Source organism: Diabrotica undecimpunctata, chromosome 9, assembly GCF_040954645.1.
Source record: "Diabrotica undecimpunctata isolate CICGRU chromosome 9, icDiaUnde3, whole genome shotgun sequence".
Taxonomy (NCBI): Eukaryota; Metazoa; Arthropoda; class Insecta; order Coleoptera; family Chrysomelidae; genus Diabrotica; species Diabrotica undecimpunctata.
The window spans coordinates 20530789-20550981 of record NC_092811.1 but is presented as its reverse complement, the minus strand read 5'-3'; the positions used below and the strand labels follow the sequence as shown (position 1 = coordinate 20550981).

The window sequence follows — 20193 nt, the reverse complement described above, 5'->3', positions numbered from 1 at the left end:
CTAAAAATTCTGCACAATTTTAAAAGAAACATTTATTTCTAAGGCACCAGAAAAGCTCATTCTGGTGTTATTACAATGTAGCCGGAATTCGTGAGATCTTCTACAAAAGGGTACCCTCCGTTAAGATAGACTCCCGGAATAATTTTTTTTTTGTTTTTTTTCATTCTATGTGAATTAATATTAAAAAAAATAAGACTCGGTGTAATTTTCGTCCGCCACCTTGGCCCCTCACCCTACAATCAAAAACGTGTTTTTTCGACTTTATCGTTAGGTTGCAATTTAAAAATTAGATTATTACAAAACTTGCCTATTTTTTGTAGGTCAGTAAGTTGAGTGCAAAATGCATTTTTTATTTCTAATTTTGTTGTTAAAGGTTGTTATAGACAGCAAGTTGTTATATATATTGAAGGACATTCAAAAAGTAAGGTTTTAGACGGTAAATGGTAAACAAAGTAAGGTTTTAAACTAACATATTAGCATGAAGAGTTTGCAATATTGTGATTAGTTCTAGTAAGATTATGATAGTTTTCTTATTCCAAAGAATGAAATCCGTTACATCAGTTGATTGAAAAATAAATGTTTTCTAAAGAGATCATATAATATATTTTAGCTACAAAGTTTAAATTAGTTCGATGTTTTCAACCACATCGCTTTCGTGTAATTCTCCTCTAAATCTGATATCTCTGTCATCTATCAAGGATGCATCATCGTAGTCCACAGAATACGAGGAATCGGAATCTGAAAATACAATAAACAAATTAATAACATGTATTTATAGAAATCATCAAATTTTTTGATGGGGTGATCAATTTTTGTGATAAAGTATATCTGTTATAATTGGAGATACGAAAAAAATGTAGATACTAAAACAGGAGGTAGCTGTAAGATTCATATTTTAAAATTAGTTAAAAATATACAGGGTCTTCCATAACACTGAACCGCATCAAAGACATGTATTTTTAAAGGAAAAAATGAAACACCATGTATCTTATTTTAACTTTACAAGGATTAAAAATTATTATTATTATTGAAAAAACACTAAAAAGTACAAAAAAACAGTCAAAAAAGATTTTTTAGCGAGTGTATTTCCAATACTAATATCAAACTTAGAATTTTCATATTCCTAGAAAGAAATATTTTTAATATGTTTAATCAACACACAAAATTTCATTAAAATCGATTCATTCGTTTTTGCAAAATAATTTCCTAATAAAAAAAAATATTAATTTTCCAAATTAAGCCAGTCAAAAACTAAAATTTGTAGATACTTGAAAAAATTTTTAACATGTAGAAGAGCATAACCCATTTCGAAAAATTAAAATTCGTCGATTAGAAGCTCATATGGAATTAAAAAAAAAATGTTTAAATTTTAGGCGTATAAACATTTGAATAACTTCATCAATTATTGTTGATCGAGTTTCATTATCAAAATGGATATTAAAAGTGCTTGGAACGATGCAAAAAAAACGAGTGTGGCAATCCAGTGGGACTGCCGGTAAAAGTTATACTTTTATACACGCGTTCGCCATTACAAATTTATATGGGAGTCAATCTGCACAATCATTACATATGTAATGCTATAGGTAAGAGAGAGCAGAAAGAGAAACAGAATTAGGTATATAGGTATATGGTGCATCGTTTGCTGTATATAAACAACATTTGACCTGTAATAGGAGTATAGTAAATGAAGGATTGAATCAATATTTTAATGAAAATATATATTTTTATTTTCATATATGTATAAAAGGAGTTGAATGCAAAAAAAATTTTTACACATACTCTGCAGTAACATTTATTGTTTATTTTGTTATTAATATAAAAACACATTACAATACGTTGCAACATAATTCAATCTATAATATAAAAATCAATCGCAAAATGTGTTGGTAAGCGCATAACTCAACAACGCATGGACCAATCTTAACAATTATTTTTTTAAAATGTTCCTTAAAGTCTAAGGATGGTTTTTACGGCGAGAAATTTTTTAAAAATCAGAATAATTTACGGGAAAATCCTAAAACAGCCCTTTTCTTTTTCCCATACAAACATTTTCTAACTAAATTCCTATTTAACTATTCATGAGAGACACCCTACTGCTGTTCATTTAGCTGTGCATTTAGAAAATGGACAAAGAGTATATTTTACAGCGCAGAACGCAGTACAAAGAGCTGCTCAGCCACCATCTACTACATTAACCAGTTTTTTGAGATATGCCAAAACGATGCTTTTGCTCAAACATTGTTATATTCTGAAATGCCAAAATATTATACTTGGAATCAATCCTCAAGAAGATTTATACGACGGAAATAAGGAAAACCAGTTCCAGGATACCCAGATGTATATTCCACCGATGCGATTGGTCGAAATTATTCAGTACATCCAAGCAATGATGAATGTTTTTATTTACGACTGCTATTAGTCAATGTACGTGGCCCAACATCATTCCAACATTTACGAACTCCTGATGGTGATTTGTGTGGATGATACAGAGAAGCCTGCTAACGTTTGCAATTGCTAGAAAATGACGATCATTGGGATCAAACTCTCAATGATGCTGTAATATCATCACAAGCTCATCAAATACGAACATTATTATCATATCTACATGCTTCCCATCAAACCCAAATGATTTGTGGATCAAGTACAAAGATAATATGTGTGATGATATTTTAAATGTGTGTGATGATGCATAATCCTTTTAACCAGGAGTTGCACCGAGAAAAACTGTATGATCTTAACACTTTCAAAGAATTAACTCAAACAAATCTTCCACTATTAAATGAACAACAGAAGTATGTTTTTGATACACTTATGAAAGTAACAAATGATAAAACAGGAGGGATTTACTTCTTAGATACACCTGGTGGTACAGGAAAAACTTTTTTGGTTTCATTGATATTAGCAACAATTCGTTCACAAAATAAAATTGCACTTGCACTCGCTTCATCGGAGATCGCAGCAACTTTGCTTAAAGGTGGTCGAACAGGCCATTCAGCACTAAAATTTCCATTAAACATGCAAAGCAACGAAACTCCAACGTGCAACATTTCGAAGAACTCTGCAATGGCAAAGGTTTTGCAGCAATCTGAATTGATTGTTTGGGATGAATGCACGATGGCACATAAAAAATCTTTGGAGGCTTTAGATAGAACCTTACAAGATCTACGGACCAATCATAACCCATTTGGTGGTGCAATGATTTTATTAGCAGGAGATTTTCGTCAAACATTGCCAGTGATTCCACGATCAACGCCAGTTGATGAACTCAATGTATGTTTAAAGTTCTCCAATTTGTGGAAACATGGCAAGGGATTGCACTTAAGCAAGAATATGAGTGTCGAGTTGCAAAATGACCAATCTGGTGACATATTCTCTAAACAACTCCTTGATATTGGTGATGGCAAATTTCCTATAGACACCTTGACTGGTTGCATTAACTTTTCTCAAAGTTTTTGTCAGTTAACTCGGTCAAAAGATGAACTTACTCAAAAGGTGTTTTCAGATGTTGCTCAAAATTATAGAAGCCATGATTGGTTTCTAGAACGGGCTATATTGGCTGCAAAAAACATAGATGTAAATGAATTAAATTTCAAAATTCAAGAACAAATTACAGGCGAATTGAGGATAAATAAATCAGTTGATTCGGCTACTAACCAAGATGATTTCGTCAACTATCCGCCTGAATTTTTAAACTCGCTGGATTTACCAGGATTGCCATCTCACAATCTTCAATTGAAGGTTGGATCGGTAGTTATAACGTTGAGAAATATCAACCAACCGGGTCTTTGCAACGGCACACGGTTAGCGATAAAAAATTATTGAACAACGTGATAGAAGCAACTATACTGAAAGGAAAGTATAAAGGAGAAGACGTTTTGATACCACGCATCCCAATGATTCCGACTGATGTACCATTTGAATTAACACGACTACAGTTTCCAGTGCGGCTTGCTTTTGCTATGACCACAAATCCCAGGGGCAATCATTAGGTATTTGTGGTATTAATCTAGAAAACCTATGTTTCTCACATTGATCCAATCTTCGGTAGAGGACATAACTTTATGAGGAATATTTCTTACTTCAGTTTCTTCTCAACTCCACTGTCTTATACTTTATTATTGTATTTCGCTTTTGCCTTTCCATGACTGCTCGTATTTTTTTATTTTATCAACGTCATCACGTTCCCAAAAAATGGTTGTAAAAATATTCAACCAGCATCTTGGAAGAACACCCATAAAATTAAATACTAAGCAAGTAATAAAACAGCATTAAATAATGGTAAATACTTCTTCTTCTTTTTATGTAGACATGACTCTGTTTTTCGATGTGCCTCCAGTAAGTTGTTATTCCATCGTTTTCGTGGTCTTCTTACTGATCGTTTCTCTTGGGGAATCGCCTCTTGCCGTCTTTACTGCTCTATTTGTTGTCATTCGGGTTAAATGATCCTTCCATTCTACTCTTCTATTTCTCACCCAGTTCTTGATGTTCTCCACCGTGCATCTACGTCGTATATCTGTACTTTTAGCTCTGTCCCATAGTGTCTTGCCATCAATTTTTTTAAGTGTTTTCATCTCTGCCGTTTCTAACATCCTTTTTGTCCTCTGTGTTCCAGGTCGTGTTTCCGCTGCGTTTGTCATTATTGATCTCCATCCATATCTCCATATTTAAACTTCATCACATGTTCTATTATCTGACCTTCCAGCTCCAATTTACATCTTAGTAAATTTGCTATTATAACCATGCATTTTGTCTTTTTTGGAAAAATTAACATGTAAATTAGGTAAATACCTAACTAACTACGAACTAATTAGTTGAACAAACCAGGAGAAGCAACACAAGACGGGAATTATCCGGAATAGGAAAATCCAGTCAATAGACCTTCTTCTCCAAAAGAAATTTCTGACGAAATAAAAAAACATGAATTATAAAAAAGCACCCGGATTTTCTCTTACCGCCGGAGAAATATCGAAACAAGTTCCACGTGAAGCCGTTGTCAAATTGATCAATATTATCAATACGCCATTCAGAATTAGATACGTACCTAAGCTGTGGAAAGTACCAGAGATTATTATAATAACGAAGCCGGGCACATCTCCTCAAGAAGTTACATCGTACCGGCCCATCTCGTTGTAGCCTGTTATCTTCAAACTCTACGAAAAATTTCTTATTAACAGATTACAACTTACACTAGAAGAAAGGGACTTGGTTCTCTCCTATCAATTTGGTGTTAGTGAAAAACATTCAACCATCAAACAGTGGTGTATAGAATCATAGAAATAATTGAAAGAGCATTAGAGGAAAGAAGAATTTCCTATATTTATACGGGTTAACATTGTCACGCAAATTTTGGTTAGGTTCATATTTTAACAAATATTTTTTTGTGTATATTAAGTAAAAAGAGTATCCAAAACAACAATTTTTAACGACTATTATTTTTAAACCGATGTAAAAGTAAACAGCTAGTGACAAATCAGCATGATTTGCAAAATTGGAGTGTATTAATAATGATACTTAAACACGACACAACCAGAGAAAGGATTTAGAGGTTTTTATTCACCAACAATTAACAACCTGAAAAAACTCAGAAAATTTTGCATTTTAAATGAACAAAATATTTTTAACAATTTTTATAGTATTATGTAAAGTTGAAATATAATTTTGTTATTAAATGAATAATTTGCTTTTTTTACTTGTCATCTTAAAATACATTTTACTTAGTTTCATGAACGCTGCCTGCGTTGGTTGTGGAGTGAACTGAGTAGTCTATACCCGATAGAATTTTCGTAACATCGCAAATCGGGACTTATAGGTAAAGGGTTCTCATATTTGTATCCAATACCATATGTTTTTTCACCCTCTTTTTAGGGTGTTCTCCATGTTCGTCCTATTGTGTAGACACTAGTTTTTTTCTTCAAATCAACGAAGATGATACAAAAAAAATCTAAGATCAGCCAAGGATTCAAGAGAACCATTGTTCATACCAGGAATTTATCGCATTGTGATGTCTTCTTCTTCTTAAAGTGCCTATCCGTTCCGGATGTTGGCGATCATCACGGCTATCTTTACTTTATTTATTGCAGCGCCGGAACAGTTCAGTGGTAGTCGTGTTATACCACTTTCGTAAATTTTGAAGTCAGGAAATGCGTCTTCTTCCCGGTCCTCTCTTACCATTTACTTTCCCTTGGAGAATAAGTTGGAGAAGGCCGTAACGTTCTTGATTTCTCATTACATGTCCTAGATATTCCAACTTTTTAGTTTTGACGGTCATGAGAATTTCACATTCTTTCCCCATTCTACGCAGGACCTCCACATTAGTAACTCTGTCAACCCAGGATATACGTAAGATGCGCCTATAACACCACATTTCGAAAGCTTCGAGCCGATTCATAGATGCAACAGTCAGTGTCCATGCTTCCATTCCGTAGAGCAGAACTGTGAATATGTAGGAATTTGAATAGACGGCATTTTGTTTTTAATGATATGTCTCGACTGTTGAAAATGGTTCTCATTCTAACGAATGCTGCTTTTGCTTTTATTATTCGCTGTTTAATTTCTGTTGAGTGGTCCCATTGGCTATTTAAATTGGTGCCTAGATATGTATATTGCTCGACTCTTTCGATATTCTGTTGGTTGATTGTAAGATGAGCGTTTAGTATTGGTTTTTTACTAATTGTCATAAATTTGGTTTTCTTTATGTTAAGAGCTAGTCCGTATCTGTTGCTGACTGCTGTTATGCGATTTGTTAATATCTGTAAGTCATTCAGATTATCGGCAAAAACTATAGTGTCATCTGCATATCTAATGGTATTCAACCATTCACCGTTTATTAGTATTCCTTTCGCACAACCGTCTAAAGCTTCCTTAAATACCCATTCAGAATAAATGTTGAACAACAATGGAGACAAAATACAGCCCTGTCGTACTCCACGTTCTATTACAATTTTATCAGTTAACTGGTCTTCTATTTTGATTTTGGCAGTTTGATTGTAGTAAATGTTTCTGATAATTCTAAGATCTTTGTTGTCAATTCCAATTTCTTGCATTAGAGTCATTAATTTGTCATGTTTTACTCTGTCAAATGCCTTCTGGTAATCTATAAAGCATACGTATATGTCACAATTCACATCCCTGCATCTCTGAAATAGCACCTGTACAGCAAACAGCGCCTCCCGTGTTCCCAGAGCATCACGAAATCCGAATTGTGTTCTTGTTAGTTATTCCTCACATTTTGTATATATTCTTTTGTGAATGACCTTTAAAAATGTTTTAAGTAAATGGCTCATAAGGCTTATAATTCTATAGTCTTCGCACTTTCTCAAATTGGGTTTTTTTGGAAGATTTATAAAAGTTGACACTAACCACTCTTGGGGAATCACGCCCGTATCATATATAGTGTTAAATATATTTGTCAACCATTTTATGCCATCATAGTCCATAAGTTTTAAGAATTCTGAGTGAAAATTATCAGGGCCTACTGCTTTACCATCTTTGGTGCTTTTGATGGCATATTTTACTTCTTCGACTGTAAATGGTGGTCCAGATTCGCAATTGGTGTTTGTTGTAATACCAGTGTTACTTCGTATATCTTCAAAAGTTTTTTCTACGTATTTAATCCAAATATCTCTTTTATGCTCTATTTCCAGTACTATGTTTCCCTGATTATCTGTCAGGAATCCAGTGTTCTTGTGTTTATATAAGCCTGCCGCTTCTTTAATCTTTTTATGGAGGTTAAATGAATCATGTTTTTGTTGTAATGACTCAATCTCTGTACACTTCGAGCTAAACCAATTTTCTTTTGCTATTTTAATAGCCCTTTTTATTTCGTTATTTATGTTGTTGTAGTAATTCTTATTATCTTTAGCGTTTCTTCTGTCTTCCATCATACATAGAATCTCCTCCGTCATCCATTCCTTTTTATTTGTTCTTTCAGGTTTTAAGTATTTCTCTGTTATTTCTTGACTTACTTTGTGCAAATTTTCTAGTTCTACATCTGTGTTATCTGTTTCTGTACGGGCCCATGGTTTTTCTGTACGAGCCCACGTTTTTTCTTTTAGGCGTTTTTGTACCTTTTCCTTTACTGTTTTATTTTTCAGTTGGTTAATATCGTACTTCATAATTTTTGGTCTTTGAACTTTCTTTAAACTAAGTTTCATTTTGGCGATAAGTGGATTGTGGTCCGAATTTATGTCGGATCCCGGGTACGCTTTAACAGATGTTATAGAGTTTCTAAATCGTTTGTTAATAAGAATATAGTCTATTTGATTTCGTACTGTGTGATCTGGAGTATCCTGGGGATACTTTGTGATGTGATGAGAGTAATTCTATAACTGTTTTGTAATGTAAACTTGAAATATGAAGTGTCGTGATTCTTGAAGCACGTTCTGATGAGTTAGAAGATTTGTGTTATTGCAATAATACACTTTTAAATTTAATTACTCCGTTGAGTACCGATGTGTTTCTGTACTTAACTAAAAATATTATTTCCGCTTAACTTACGTTAAACCAACTTTAATATTAAAAGAACCTGCTCCCAAATAACGCCTGTACCAGCATTATTACAGCGTTCCCTGTAGCCGTGGCTCATTTTAGGTCCGAACAACTAACTGCAGTGTAAATACTCGTTAGACTGAACACAAGAGGAACTATCTACTTGCTCACTGCAAAAAAAAATCAACCGTGAACGGACACACTATCACACGAGACAACCACCGAAAGCAGATGATCTCAACGTTAAAAAAATACCAATCAGTATCGATTCGGAACAACAGACAGATCCCAGGATTCATAGACACGTTATAAATAGCGCAGTTACTCGAGGAAGATCAGCAGTGAGCTGATTCAGCATATTTCAGTGACGTGAGAAGTGAGCCGTGAGAAGTTCAACATATTTCCTCTATCGCATCGCTTTCGATAAAATGTTGGGAGTTATAGACTAAACAAGTTCAGTTTATTATTGCTAGTGTGAGGTGAGAGTAGTTGATACAGGATTGATTTTTGTACAGATATGTGTCCATTACATTCTCCAACACGTGTTCCAGGTATTTCGTGTTTTTAGTTCCAATATCACAAGGTGGTATACATATAATACAATATACAATACATTTTCTGTATAATATACATATATAAAAATACTGCAGAGGATAATAGTTCTTTCAGGGTCAATAAATAAAACAAAACACAGTATTCAGTTTTTTATTTAAAACTATATCACAAAAACTTATATTTTATAAAAATACTGCAAACACCTGCCGCCCCAAAACTTCTTTTTGATACTTCTAGCGTTTTTTTTAAGGCTTCGGAAATCTTCAAAAAGGGAGATAACTAGCATGATGTATCTATTAAGCTCAGGTAAATAAGTTTTTTTTTTATATATATCCAAAAGGGGTATTTAGAAAAAAAGTAGGCAATGATATTCTTCGTGTTTGGAAAATATGCTGAATTCTACAGGGTGATTAATAAATAAGTGAAAAAGCAAACATACAATGTTTTAAGTATGACATCCTGTATAAATATGAGAAAATAGATTCATCTCATAATCCTTGTTCTTACAATACCAGCTATGACACTACTAAACAATGTATTTAACGAGTTATAACCGTTTTTATTTCAAAATCGCTATGAAATAAACACACTGTATATAAAAAATAAATAAATATTCATTTTACATAATAAGGTAAACAATACTTTGTAGTTTAACATTGAGAAATATTCGTATACAGGGTGAGCAACAAAAAAAATATTCACATTCAAGATGAAAAAATAAAATATAGGTTTGTATGTACATTTAACGCTTTAAGACCCCCTTCCTCATGGTAAGTAAATAAAAATCCAAGAAAATCAGTTTGCATTTATATAATTTTGACATTTTATAATTTCATTTTGTAGTAAAACGATAAAAGAATTTTTGTTGATATGTATTTTGTAGAAAAAAAAATATTTATACCAATAAAAAATCGGTTTTTATTTGTTAGACATAATTATCAACATTTAGGATCGGACTGAAATGGAAATGAATATATTTTCATATATATTTTAATTTTTTTGAGCCAGGTAGAATAAATATACATGTACATATTTAAAAAAAATATGTATTTTCATTTTTTACATATTTTTTTTTTAAATGTGGGTTTTAGTAGGTGATTTCCTAAAGTCTATGTAAATATTTTTATTTTCAGAGAGAAAATACGATCTAGAAAATGAAAGAGATGCAGCTATTTTATTGGAATTACTGGGTACCGTTTCTGATATTGAACTTAGTAACGAGGATGAGGAGGAAGATATCTTCTTAAGTAAAATAAAACTTCGTGTATGTGTCGATAAATTGGGATCTAACCTTGATGAGTTATCTGAGTCATACTGGAATGAGGAGAAAGATAAAGCTGACATTTCAGAGCCCTCGTCAGGCAAGAAAAAAGAAGTTTATGTAGGGGATGACCACACAAAGAGGGCCCACAAAGATTCAAATCCCTGAGTCATACGAGGATGATGACAATGAATATGGGTGACACGAGGCTGATGAGAACGTTTTACCATTTGGTAAAATGGTAAGATGGTTCATCTACTTCAAAAGAAAGCAATTTTAGCTTTGTAACAACCTAAAAATCTGTAAAATGGAGGAAAAAAAAGATTTTGAACCTCCGGATTTGGTTTGGAATAAGGAACAACAACCTACCCATACAACGTCCCCAAGTGAAGAGCGTCATGATCCTTTATATATTTTTTTCTAAATATATAGACAAAAAGCAGTTTGAGCAGATGACCACTTTTACCAATATGTATGCTTTTCATAAAAGAGGTCCAGGACGAAGAAGAATATCCTGGCTGCATAACCTGCGAAAATGGTTTAACTTAACCACTACCGGACTTTTCAGGGCAGCAGTCAACAAAGTCAGAATAGCCATGTTAGTGTCCAACATCCGTAACGGATAGGCACCATAAGAAGATGCTTTTCATAACGAAAAAACTCGGTTCAAAAATACATGTGCAGATAAAATTACAAGTTTATTTGGTTTACACATTATTTCCGGTTGCCTAAAATTTCCAGCAGTTTGTTTATATTAGCACAAAAACTTGCATCAACATTTTTAGTAAAACAATGGCCAGAGACCGATTTTTTCAACTTTGACCAAATTTACATTGTGTAAATACTTTGACAGTCCCCAATAACTGTACCGATAAGTTCTATAGAGTACGTGCTTTGTATGATGGTATCATAAAACGATATTTAGAGTTAAAGTTAGAAGAAAACCTATGTATTGATGAACAAATGGTACCATTTTAGGGACATTTGTTTGCAATTCAATGTTCAAAGGGTAAACCTACACCCTGGGGGGTAAAATTTTTTGTTTTATTCGGAAAGTATGGCATCGCTTATGATTTTGTTTTATATCAAGGCACTTATACTGGCATAGATACTCAGCTGCTAAAACGGTTTGGATTTGGTACTACAATAATTCTTTATCTTACAGAAAAAATAAATAATGAAAGGCACAAGTTATATTATGGTAATTACCATAGCATAGCATGTAAATATTAATAGTAGCAGCTGGAACAATTCGAGGCAATATGCTCACAAACCTCCTGTGAAAACCGATAAAGAAATGTCGAAAAATGATAGAAGAACTACAGGTCAAGTAACAAGTAAAGATGGCGATGTAGTTTTAGGCACAAGGATGGATAATCGGAGTGTGCTTCTGGCTTCTAACGTTGTTGGAATTGGAAATACTGATGTAGTTACGCGGTGGGACAAGAAAGAAAAAAAGTATATGGATGTAGAAAGAACTGAGATCGTAAATCTTTATAACCATTCAATGGGTGACGTTGATCTATTAGATCAAATGACCAATGTGTACAGAATTTATATTCCTTCAAAAAAATAGACCATTCGAATGATTTTTTATGCCTTATTCTTGGCTGCAGTAAATAGTTGGTTTGAATATCGACAAGAATGTGACACTAACAATTCCAAAAACCATTAACCTTTCTAGATTTCAAAATGAGGCTTACTGAAAGTCTGATCAAGGCAAACAAACCAATTTCTCGCATCAAAAGAGGCAGGCCATGTACTTCAACACCACCCATAGCACGAAACAAATTAAAATATAACTTTGAAGAAACTAGAACAAAAAGTTCAATATGACTCCGTTAATCATATGCTCCAACTGGATGGAAACACACAAGGAAAAAGGTGTAAGCATTCCAACTGTAACAAAAAGACTCACTTTTTGTGATAAATGCAATGTACACCTCTGTAAAAAAGATAGAAATTGCTTTTCTTTGTTTCACAGCAAATGATTTTTTGCTATATGCTATTCGCTCCGTGCGTGACTGACGCGACACCTACCGCCTTCATCTGACAGTTTTGGACCTACCAATTTTCAGGTTAAACATATGACATATATATATATATATATATATATATATATATATATATATATATATATATATATAAACTCCTGGACAAAATTAACGCACCACTTTAATTAATCCAAATATTTACAATATGAACACAAAATACAACTAAGTTACATTGAAATAATAATAAACACCTACAAATAAGTCCAACATGACTTTATTATGACCTTAATTTGCCTTATTGTTTCTTTAAAAATTTGTTTTTGCCAGAAATGCGTAAATAAACTAGCATAACTCCAAATTGCAAAAAGAAAAAAATCAGTAAAGTAACACAATAAAATGTATCTGGGTCAACACTTATACCGTGTAGGCCCTCCTCTACTTCTTACGACTGCATTTATGCGTCGAGGCTTGCTTGATATCAAATTTTCAACAAAAGCTTGCGGAATTTTCTCTCATTCTTCAATAGCGGCTAATGAGTTGGTTGTGATTGGCAATAGGGGGTCTACGACTTCGAATTTTTTTTTTGAAATTGTCCCATAGATGCTCTATAGGATTCATGTCCGGACTATTAGGTGGTCACTCTTATAATGGAATATCAACATCATTTAGGTAGTCAATAACCTGTCGAGACACATGAGGATGAGCGTTGTCTTGCATGAATAAAAAATTAGGTCCAAGAAACGAAGCAAAAGGCATTACATGTTCGACAATAATGTTGTCCAAGTAATAATGGGCATTCATAGACCTCGTACGTATGGGGACCAATTCCGTACGAGCTTCAAAACAAATTTTCCCCCAAAACATTTTAGAGCCACCACCAAAAGGTACTTTAGGAGAGATACTGCAGCTGGCAATCCTTTTTCCTCGCCTTCGCCAGACACGCTCACGACCATCTGGAGCTTTAAGGCTTACTCTAGTCTCATCGGAGAAAAGAACTCGTTTTCAATCATCGATGGTCCAATTTTGATGCAATCTTGCAAAATTCTATCTCTAAGCCCTGTGTTCTCTGGTAAGCAAGAGCTTTTTGGCCAGTTTCCTGTTGCTCAAATCTGCTTCATGTAAACGTCTTCTAACTGTTCGAGATGATGTCGCGACATTTCGAACATGTGCTAGTTCATTTTTTAGCAAATTGCTGGTGACTCTCGTATCTCTGAGAGCACGTTGTGTCAAAAAACGATCATCAATTTGATTAGTGTAACGTTTTCGCCCTTGCCCTGGTCTTCGATAGTACGACGTTTCATTATATCGCCTCACCTTGCGACTGATACTGGAATGATGTATTCCTAACAAACCTGCAACGTATCGCATTGAATATCCTTCATCTAGGACAGTCAATGCTCGCACTGCCTCCTCCATTTACAAATTTCTTTGGCGGTTCATTTTTTTATTTGATTTTTATACAAATGAACTTCTAAACATGCACGTCATTAAAAATATCAAAATAAAAAGCTTGTCTCTCACAAGCAGTTTGCTTTAATCGGTACTCGTTATGAAAAATTTAACTCACTTTTAGTCTAAAACGAAGTTTAATACAAATTATTGTTATAAATTGTTACAAATTATTGTTATAAAACAAGACTATTATTAGCTTTAATAACAGCTGTCACTGTCAAACAAGGTCCATAGGCAACTTGTCGTACAGTAAATTATCAATAAATAAATATTATTGAGAAAAATATGAGTGGTGCGTTATTTTTGTCCAGGAGTTTATATATATATATATATATATATATATATATATATATATATATATATATATATATATATATATATATATATGTTAAATACAGGCGAAATTGACAATTATTAATAATTAACTTTTTAATTATATTTTTTCAGTTTATGTACAAAATAAATGTAGTATTAAAAACTGGGTTTCTCAAAATTCATCATAATATATCTTTTTAACCACAAACGGAAAAGAAGGGGAAAATCTAGTACTGGCAAATCAAGTTTTTCACGTGAAAGAGCATATAATTAAGAACAGTAATAGTAAAAGTTATGATATAAAAGCTAAAGTCATCAGGGACTCTGCAGTTTGCTTGAAGCCTTATAAAATATCATTTAAGGTAAATTATTTAAATATTTCCTATTTTAATTGCATAAAAATGAGGTTATGTGATATTTACTTTTTCATATTAATAGCACGAATCCATCTTTTTCTTTTCTCTAATTTATATGTAATCTTTGGGAACCTATAAAAACTACACTTACTATTTTTGCTATTATTAGCACAATTAAATACGCAACATGTATTTGCACACATTTTTGATAAAATTTATGCGTAAAAGATTCCAATTTTGTCATATTTCGCCGCTACGCACGCTGGCATCGTTTCAAGGTAACCCTACCATGGTCACGCACGGAGCGAATAATTATTTATATATACCTTCTTTATATACAGGGTGTTTATTTTATAGCGATATCGAAATAAAAAAGGTCATCTCGTTAAATATCCTGTATAGTGATGTCAAACTTAATATTGTAAGTGTTTGGCTTATGAGAGGAATCTAAATATGAGAAAATATACAGGGCGTCCTATATAAAAAAAAGTATTTTTGCTTTACCATGTAGTTATTAATCACCCTGTAAAATTCGACATATTATCCAAGTCTGGAGAATAGTATTGCTTACATTATTTTTTCTAAAAACTTTTTTGCATATTCTGTACCATAATGGAATTATCGACCAATGTCACACTGAAAACACACTGTATAAGGGAAAAACTTTTTAGATAACTGGAAAATTTTTAAGTCCTTAACATGTCTATATTAATTATGTCCTTCAGCTGATTCAAAAATCAATAACTGTCCATTTGCTAAACATTCCTCACAACCGTTTTTTCGGTGTTTAGCACAAATTACTTTATTGCAGCTAGTACATGAGGTTTCGTGTATGCTCTGCACGTTATCGTTCGTGACATTACTTTTGCTCTCTATTTGTTTAATATAATTATACTCGCTGAATTCATAAGCATATCTTGCTAAGTTTGAAGCTATATTCGAACTATTCAGTATTTTCTTTCTGATATAACAAAATACCGAAGAACCCATGTCGTAGCCTATAATTAGTGGAATGAATGGCACTATTCCCATGTCGTTATCTAAAATGCTATCCAAAACACTCGGTTCAGTAAGGTTTTCTAGAAAATAAAATATGTTAACTTATAAGCACATAGAAAATATAAAATTAACCAAAAGTACAGATATAAAAGCACCAACCAATGCCGTGGTGATGGTTTGGTTGATTGAAGCTCGTTAAAGAAGCCTCTATAGGTGTTAAACAGTGTTCAGAAAAATGATAGAGGTGAGAAATAGGAAAAATTCATGAGGGGTTGTTGAAATAAGAAAAAGAAGATATTAGCAATAAAAAAAAAAGGAATAGAAAATTATATACTGCAAAATAAAACACTCTATGAAGATTTCTGGTGAATTAATTAATCTGCTTTTAGTAAGAAAACTGTTAAACGAAATTTCATTTCATTCATACAAGTTTTTTAATTAAATCATCATCATCACTGGCTCGACAACCCTTTTTGGGTTTTGACCTCTTCCAGGATTCTTCTCCATTCTGATCTGTTTCGTGCTTTTTTTCTCCAGTTTTTTATTTTTAAGGTTGTTATATCATTTTTATTTGTTCTAAGTATCTCAGCTTCGGCCTTCCTTTTGTTCTTTTTCCTACTGGCATCTGTTTGAATATTTTGTTTGGTATTTCGCCTTCTTCCATTCGTGCTACATGTCCTATCCAACGCAGCCGTCCTATTTTAATGAATGTTATAATATCCGGATCCTGGTATATTTTGTATAGTTCAGAGTTGTATCTTCTTCGCCATATTCCGTTTTCTTTTGTGCCCTTATATATGTGTCGCAAGATTTTTCTTTCGAAGGTGGCTAACAACGTTTCCTCTCTTTTAGTGAGTGTCCAGGTTTCTGAGCCGTATGTGAGTACCGGTCTTATTAGGGTTTTATATATTTGGTATTTTGTTTTTCTTGCGACGTTATATGATCTTAGTTACCTAATTAAGCCATGGTAACATTTATTTGCAAGAAATACTCGCCTTTTCACTTCCTCCGCAACGTTATTATCAGATGTGACTAGGGATCCCAAGTATATAAAGTTTTTTACCCCCTCAATGTTGTATTCTCCTATAGTTATATTTTCTGGCTGCCTTATTTCTGCGTTTTTACTTACCTGCATATATTTTGTTTTGGTCTGATTGATTTTAAGACCACTATTTTGTGCAGCTCGTTCTATTTGGTTGTATGCCTCTATCATTTCTCTTCTTGATCTTGCGATTATGTCAACATCATCTGCGAATGCTAGTATTTGCACGCTTTTATTAATGATTGTTCTTCGTGTATTGACTGTTGTTAATTAAATATCATTTTTAAAAATCAAATCCTGGTTTTTACTTATTAAAAGTCGATTATTTGATTCACCATATAAATGGTGGTCGATAAGCAACCTCCTTTTTACTCTTTCTCAGAACACCATCCTAAAATTATGTCCCCTTAAGTCACATAGTCCCATAATATTTATCCAGCTTTTCTTTTGTTCTCTCCACCGTTTTATTTCTTTAAATCTTATTCACTTAGACATGTATGTCTAAGAAAGGTCTGACTTTCTGGAACCAATTGTTTTTTCTTGGTTGTCTTATAAGGTTACTTATAAGACCACCAGACATTGTTTCCATATTTGTTACCAAATATTTACATTAGATTGACAACTTTTAAATCACCTAAGCCATCTTTTCACTGCTGATTTTCTTTCTCTGCTTTTCCATGACACCATACGAATTGTCGTCTTCTCAGTTTTATTATCAATAATTTAAACAAAGTCCCTCTAGCAATAGAGTAGGTTTTTTTTATCAGCTGTACTTTTTATAAGCCACATACCTATCACCAGAGACTTCTTCAAACGACCAAACTATTAGCAATGATAAAAAGTGGAGTGGCGCTCCCATATCTGTACTACTATGTATTAAGAAAGTGATTGTTGTTCAACTAGATACAAATACCCAAAGTTTTAACCCATGCCAACATATAGCCGACACAACAGTGATATATTTAGAGTACATTAAAAGAATAAGCTGCAGTGTGGCTATATCAATAGACAACAATCGGACAGCGCCTACGTTTATTAGTAGATAAATCTATACAAATTATCCATATTGTGTCTTAATCGTTTGTGAGTAATCTTGTAAAATATAGAAAATGGATACTTAAAATTTTGTATACATCGTCACTAGTGTTTACAAAAAAAAATAGTGACTTCAAACGTTATCAACAACATATCACTTTCGTAATATAAAATTATCGAAGAACATGTATCCCTTACCATTTTTAGTTAAATATGAATCCACCAGTTCCAAAAACCATGTCACATATATATCACAAAAATACATAGTTTTCCAAATCGATTTCTGGATGATTAGCCTAAATACGAGATACTAGCACTTAAAACTAGTTACAAAGAATAAACAAAAACAAAAATGTTAGTTGCAACAGTAGATATCGATTGTATCCATGACTACAGAGATAGGGATGTTTTAGAGTTTTCCATTTTTGGTGGATGCGCCACGTGTATAAGAGTAAGAAGGGATATTGTGATGTAACCTGTTGAGGTATGGCCACGCCCCCTGTACGATGGTGGTCCAATGACGTAGCATAATCCTATCTCTGTGGACATGGATACACTAAGCATCTACTTGCGACGCTTTGGTGATATAGTATCCGAAATGAGACTGCTTCAGCTTTTTTAAACATACGAGTAGATGTTATTTATGTATCTTTAAAACAACGCATACAGGTAATAGCTAATATTATTTTCAGATTATTTTCTTCTTCGCTTTATTTATTATCTGTTATCATTTTATTGGGAGTCCCACGTCTTGGGTCATCCCAAAAATATTCCTATAATTGTTTTAGAGCTTCTAGCAAGCTAAGATTTTACAGTTTACTTAAATCGTCCTCGATGAACAATCTTTTGACTTCATGTCTCTTCGTACAGAGGTCCCTAGAAGCATACACTGGTACATTATTTGATAAGAACTTCTAGTGGACGTTTATTTTTAAGTGGACACTCACAAGATGATCCTGACACAAATGCTCTTATCTAAGCAAGATAAGATTTTGAAGTTTACTTAAATCGTCCTCGATGAACAATCTTTTCAATCGTTTGACTTCATGTTCTCTTAGTATAGAGGTGGCTACAAGCATACACTGCTACATTATTTGATAAGAACTTCTGGTGGACGTTTGTTTTTAAGTCGACAATCACAAGGTGATCCTGACAAATGCTTTTATCTTAGATAACTTATTTTTTTTCCAAAAAGTTCCAATTGTGTATTGACATTCTCAAATGTCTTTCAACATCCATCCGTCCTTCTATTAATTTGTAGTATAAATACTCCATCAGTATTTAATCTGCGTTTAGGAATTCTAACGGCACTTTTCGCAAAAGGCTCAGCATAAAATTTTTTTTTTATGTTGTTAGATTTTCCGATAAACATAAACATTTACACCAATATTTAAAATATCTCGTTTTTAAGATAAACCATTTTATACATCATTTGGAGTGCATAATTTATGTCATGTGTCAATTGTCAACTGTTAGGGCACTGTTAACTGTCAAAATATGACAAAGTTGCATAATTTGTAGTTTTTAATAAGGTGTCTATATTGGGTATATAATTTTATCCTCTTTAGACAATAGTAAATGTCAGATATTGCAGATACTCATAGCTAATAGAGATACAAATTACGACCAAAAAGTTTACGAAAAATAGGTTGAACTTCTTACATGTTATTGTACAAAATATGCATTAAATATTCCAAAAGTTATCAACATGGTTAAGATCTAAAATAAACTTCATGGTAATTAATCGATGTTGTGACAGCATGCAATACTTTTTTACATTTGTATACAAACACCTATGAATTTTGTTAAAATAATAACACACGATAAAAAGCAAATGAGTGTACATACCATTGTCGACTTTCTTTCCTTTGGATTGTTCGATATACTCTACGTATTCTTCTGAATGGATTATCTGATACCAGCTAATCAGACAAACAAGCGCAATAAAGAATAGATTGGCTGTAATACCTAAAATAGACAATGTATTATTATTTCGTCAATAAGATGTTAGTAAAACAAACACACAGTATTAAAACTGTACACAACATTTAAATTTCTGCTGCACGATCTCAGGGCCAGCAACCCCAGTTTGGAAGTTACGTTGCCATTAACTGAATTCTGTTTAAAACTTTAACATGCTATAATATTATCAGCAACAATTTAAAAGTAATGTAATATCATTTAAATGGTTTTTACCCACATAATTAGTGGCTTCACTCATGTATACCTTGTATCAGCACTGGTGATGGAATAGTTATTCCGAAAACATTATGTGATGTAGCCTGAAAGGGTTCTTTCAAATATACCTTTTTATAAAGGTATTTTTTATTAAAAGCTCCTTATGTAAGGAGCCAAAAAATGCGAAGATTACCGTACTACAGCCTCATGAGTCATCTCCTAAAATTGTTCCTAAAGATAATTCATACGAGAATCTACAAGCTGTGTGAAAGTCAAATTTCCCCCAACCAGTTCGGGTTCACAAATGCTGTTGGTACTAGAGAGACTTTGTTTTCAGTACAAGTCTTATTCCAGAGATGCAGAGACGTCAACTGCGACGTATACGCATGTTTTGTTGATTACGAGAAAGCGTTTGATCGAGTACAGCACGAAAAGATGATGCAAATACTAAAAGAAACAGGAATTAACAACCAAGATCTGAAAATAATTAGAAATCTTTACTGGAATCAGACAGCAAAT

The 20193-nt window shown here is 33.0% G+C and overlaps 1 protein-coding gene across 2 annotated transcripts in view; it reads right to left on the bottom strand.

Annotated features, from left to right (window-relative positions):
- Positions 1–407: 407 nt before the first annotated feature.
- Positions 408–20193, bottom strand: part of Seipin (lipid droplet biogenesis associated protein seipin) — a 29492-nt gene continuing 9706 nt past the window's right edge. The window contains exons 5-7 of one of the 2 annotated variants that reach the window (XM_072542879.1): positions 19345–19464; positions 5042–5150; positions 408–738 (exon numbers count right to left, since the gene is read on the bottom strand). In XM_072542879.1, coding sequence (XP_072398980.1) covers positions 705–738; positions 5042–5150; positions 19345–19464 — 263 coding nt within the window. In that variant the 3' untranslated portion in view covers positions 408–704. The remainder of the gene's footprint in view (positions 739–5041; positions 5151–19344; positions 19465–20193) is intronic. The other variant, XM_072542880.1, reaches the window with a different exon arrangement.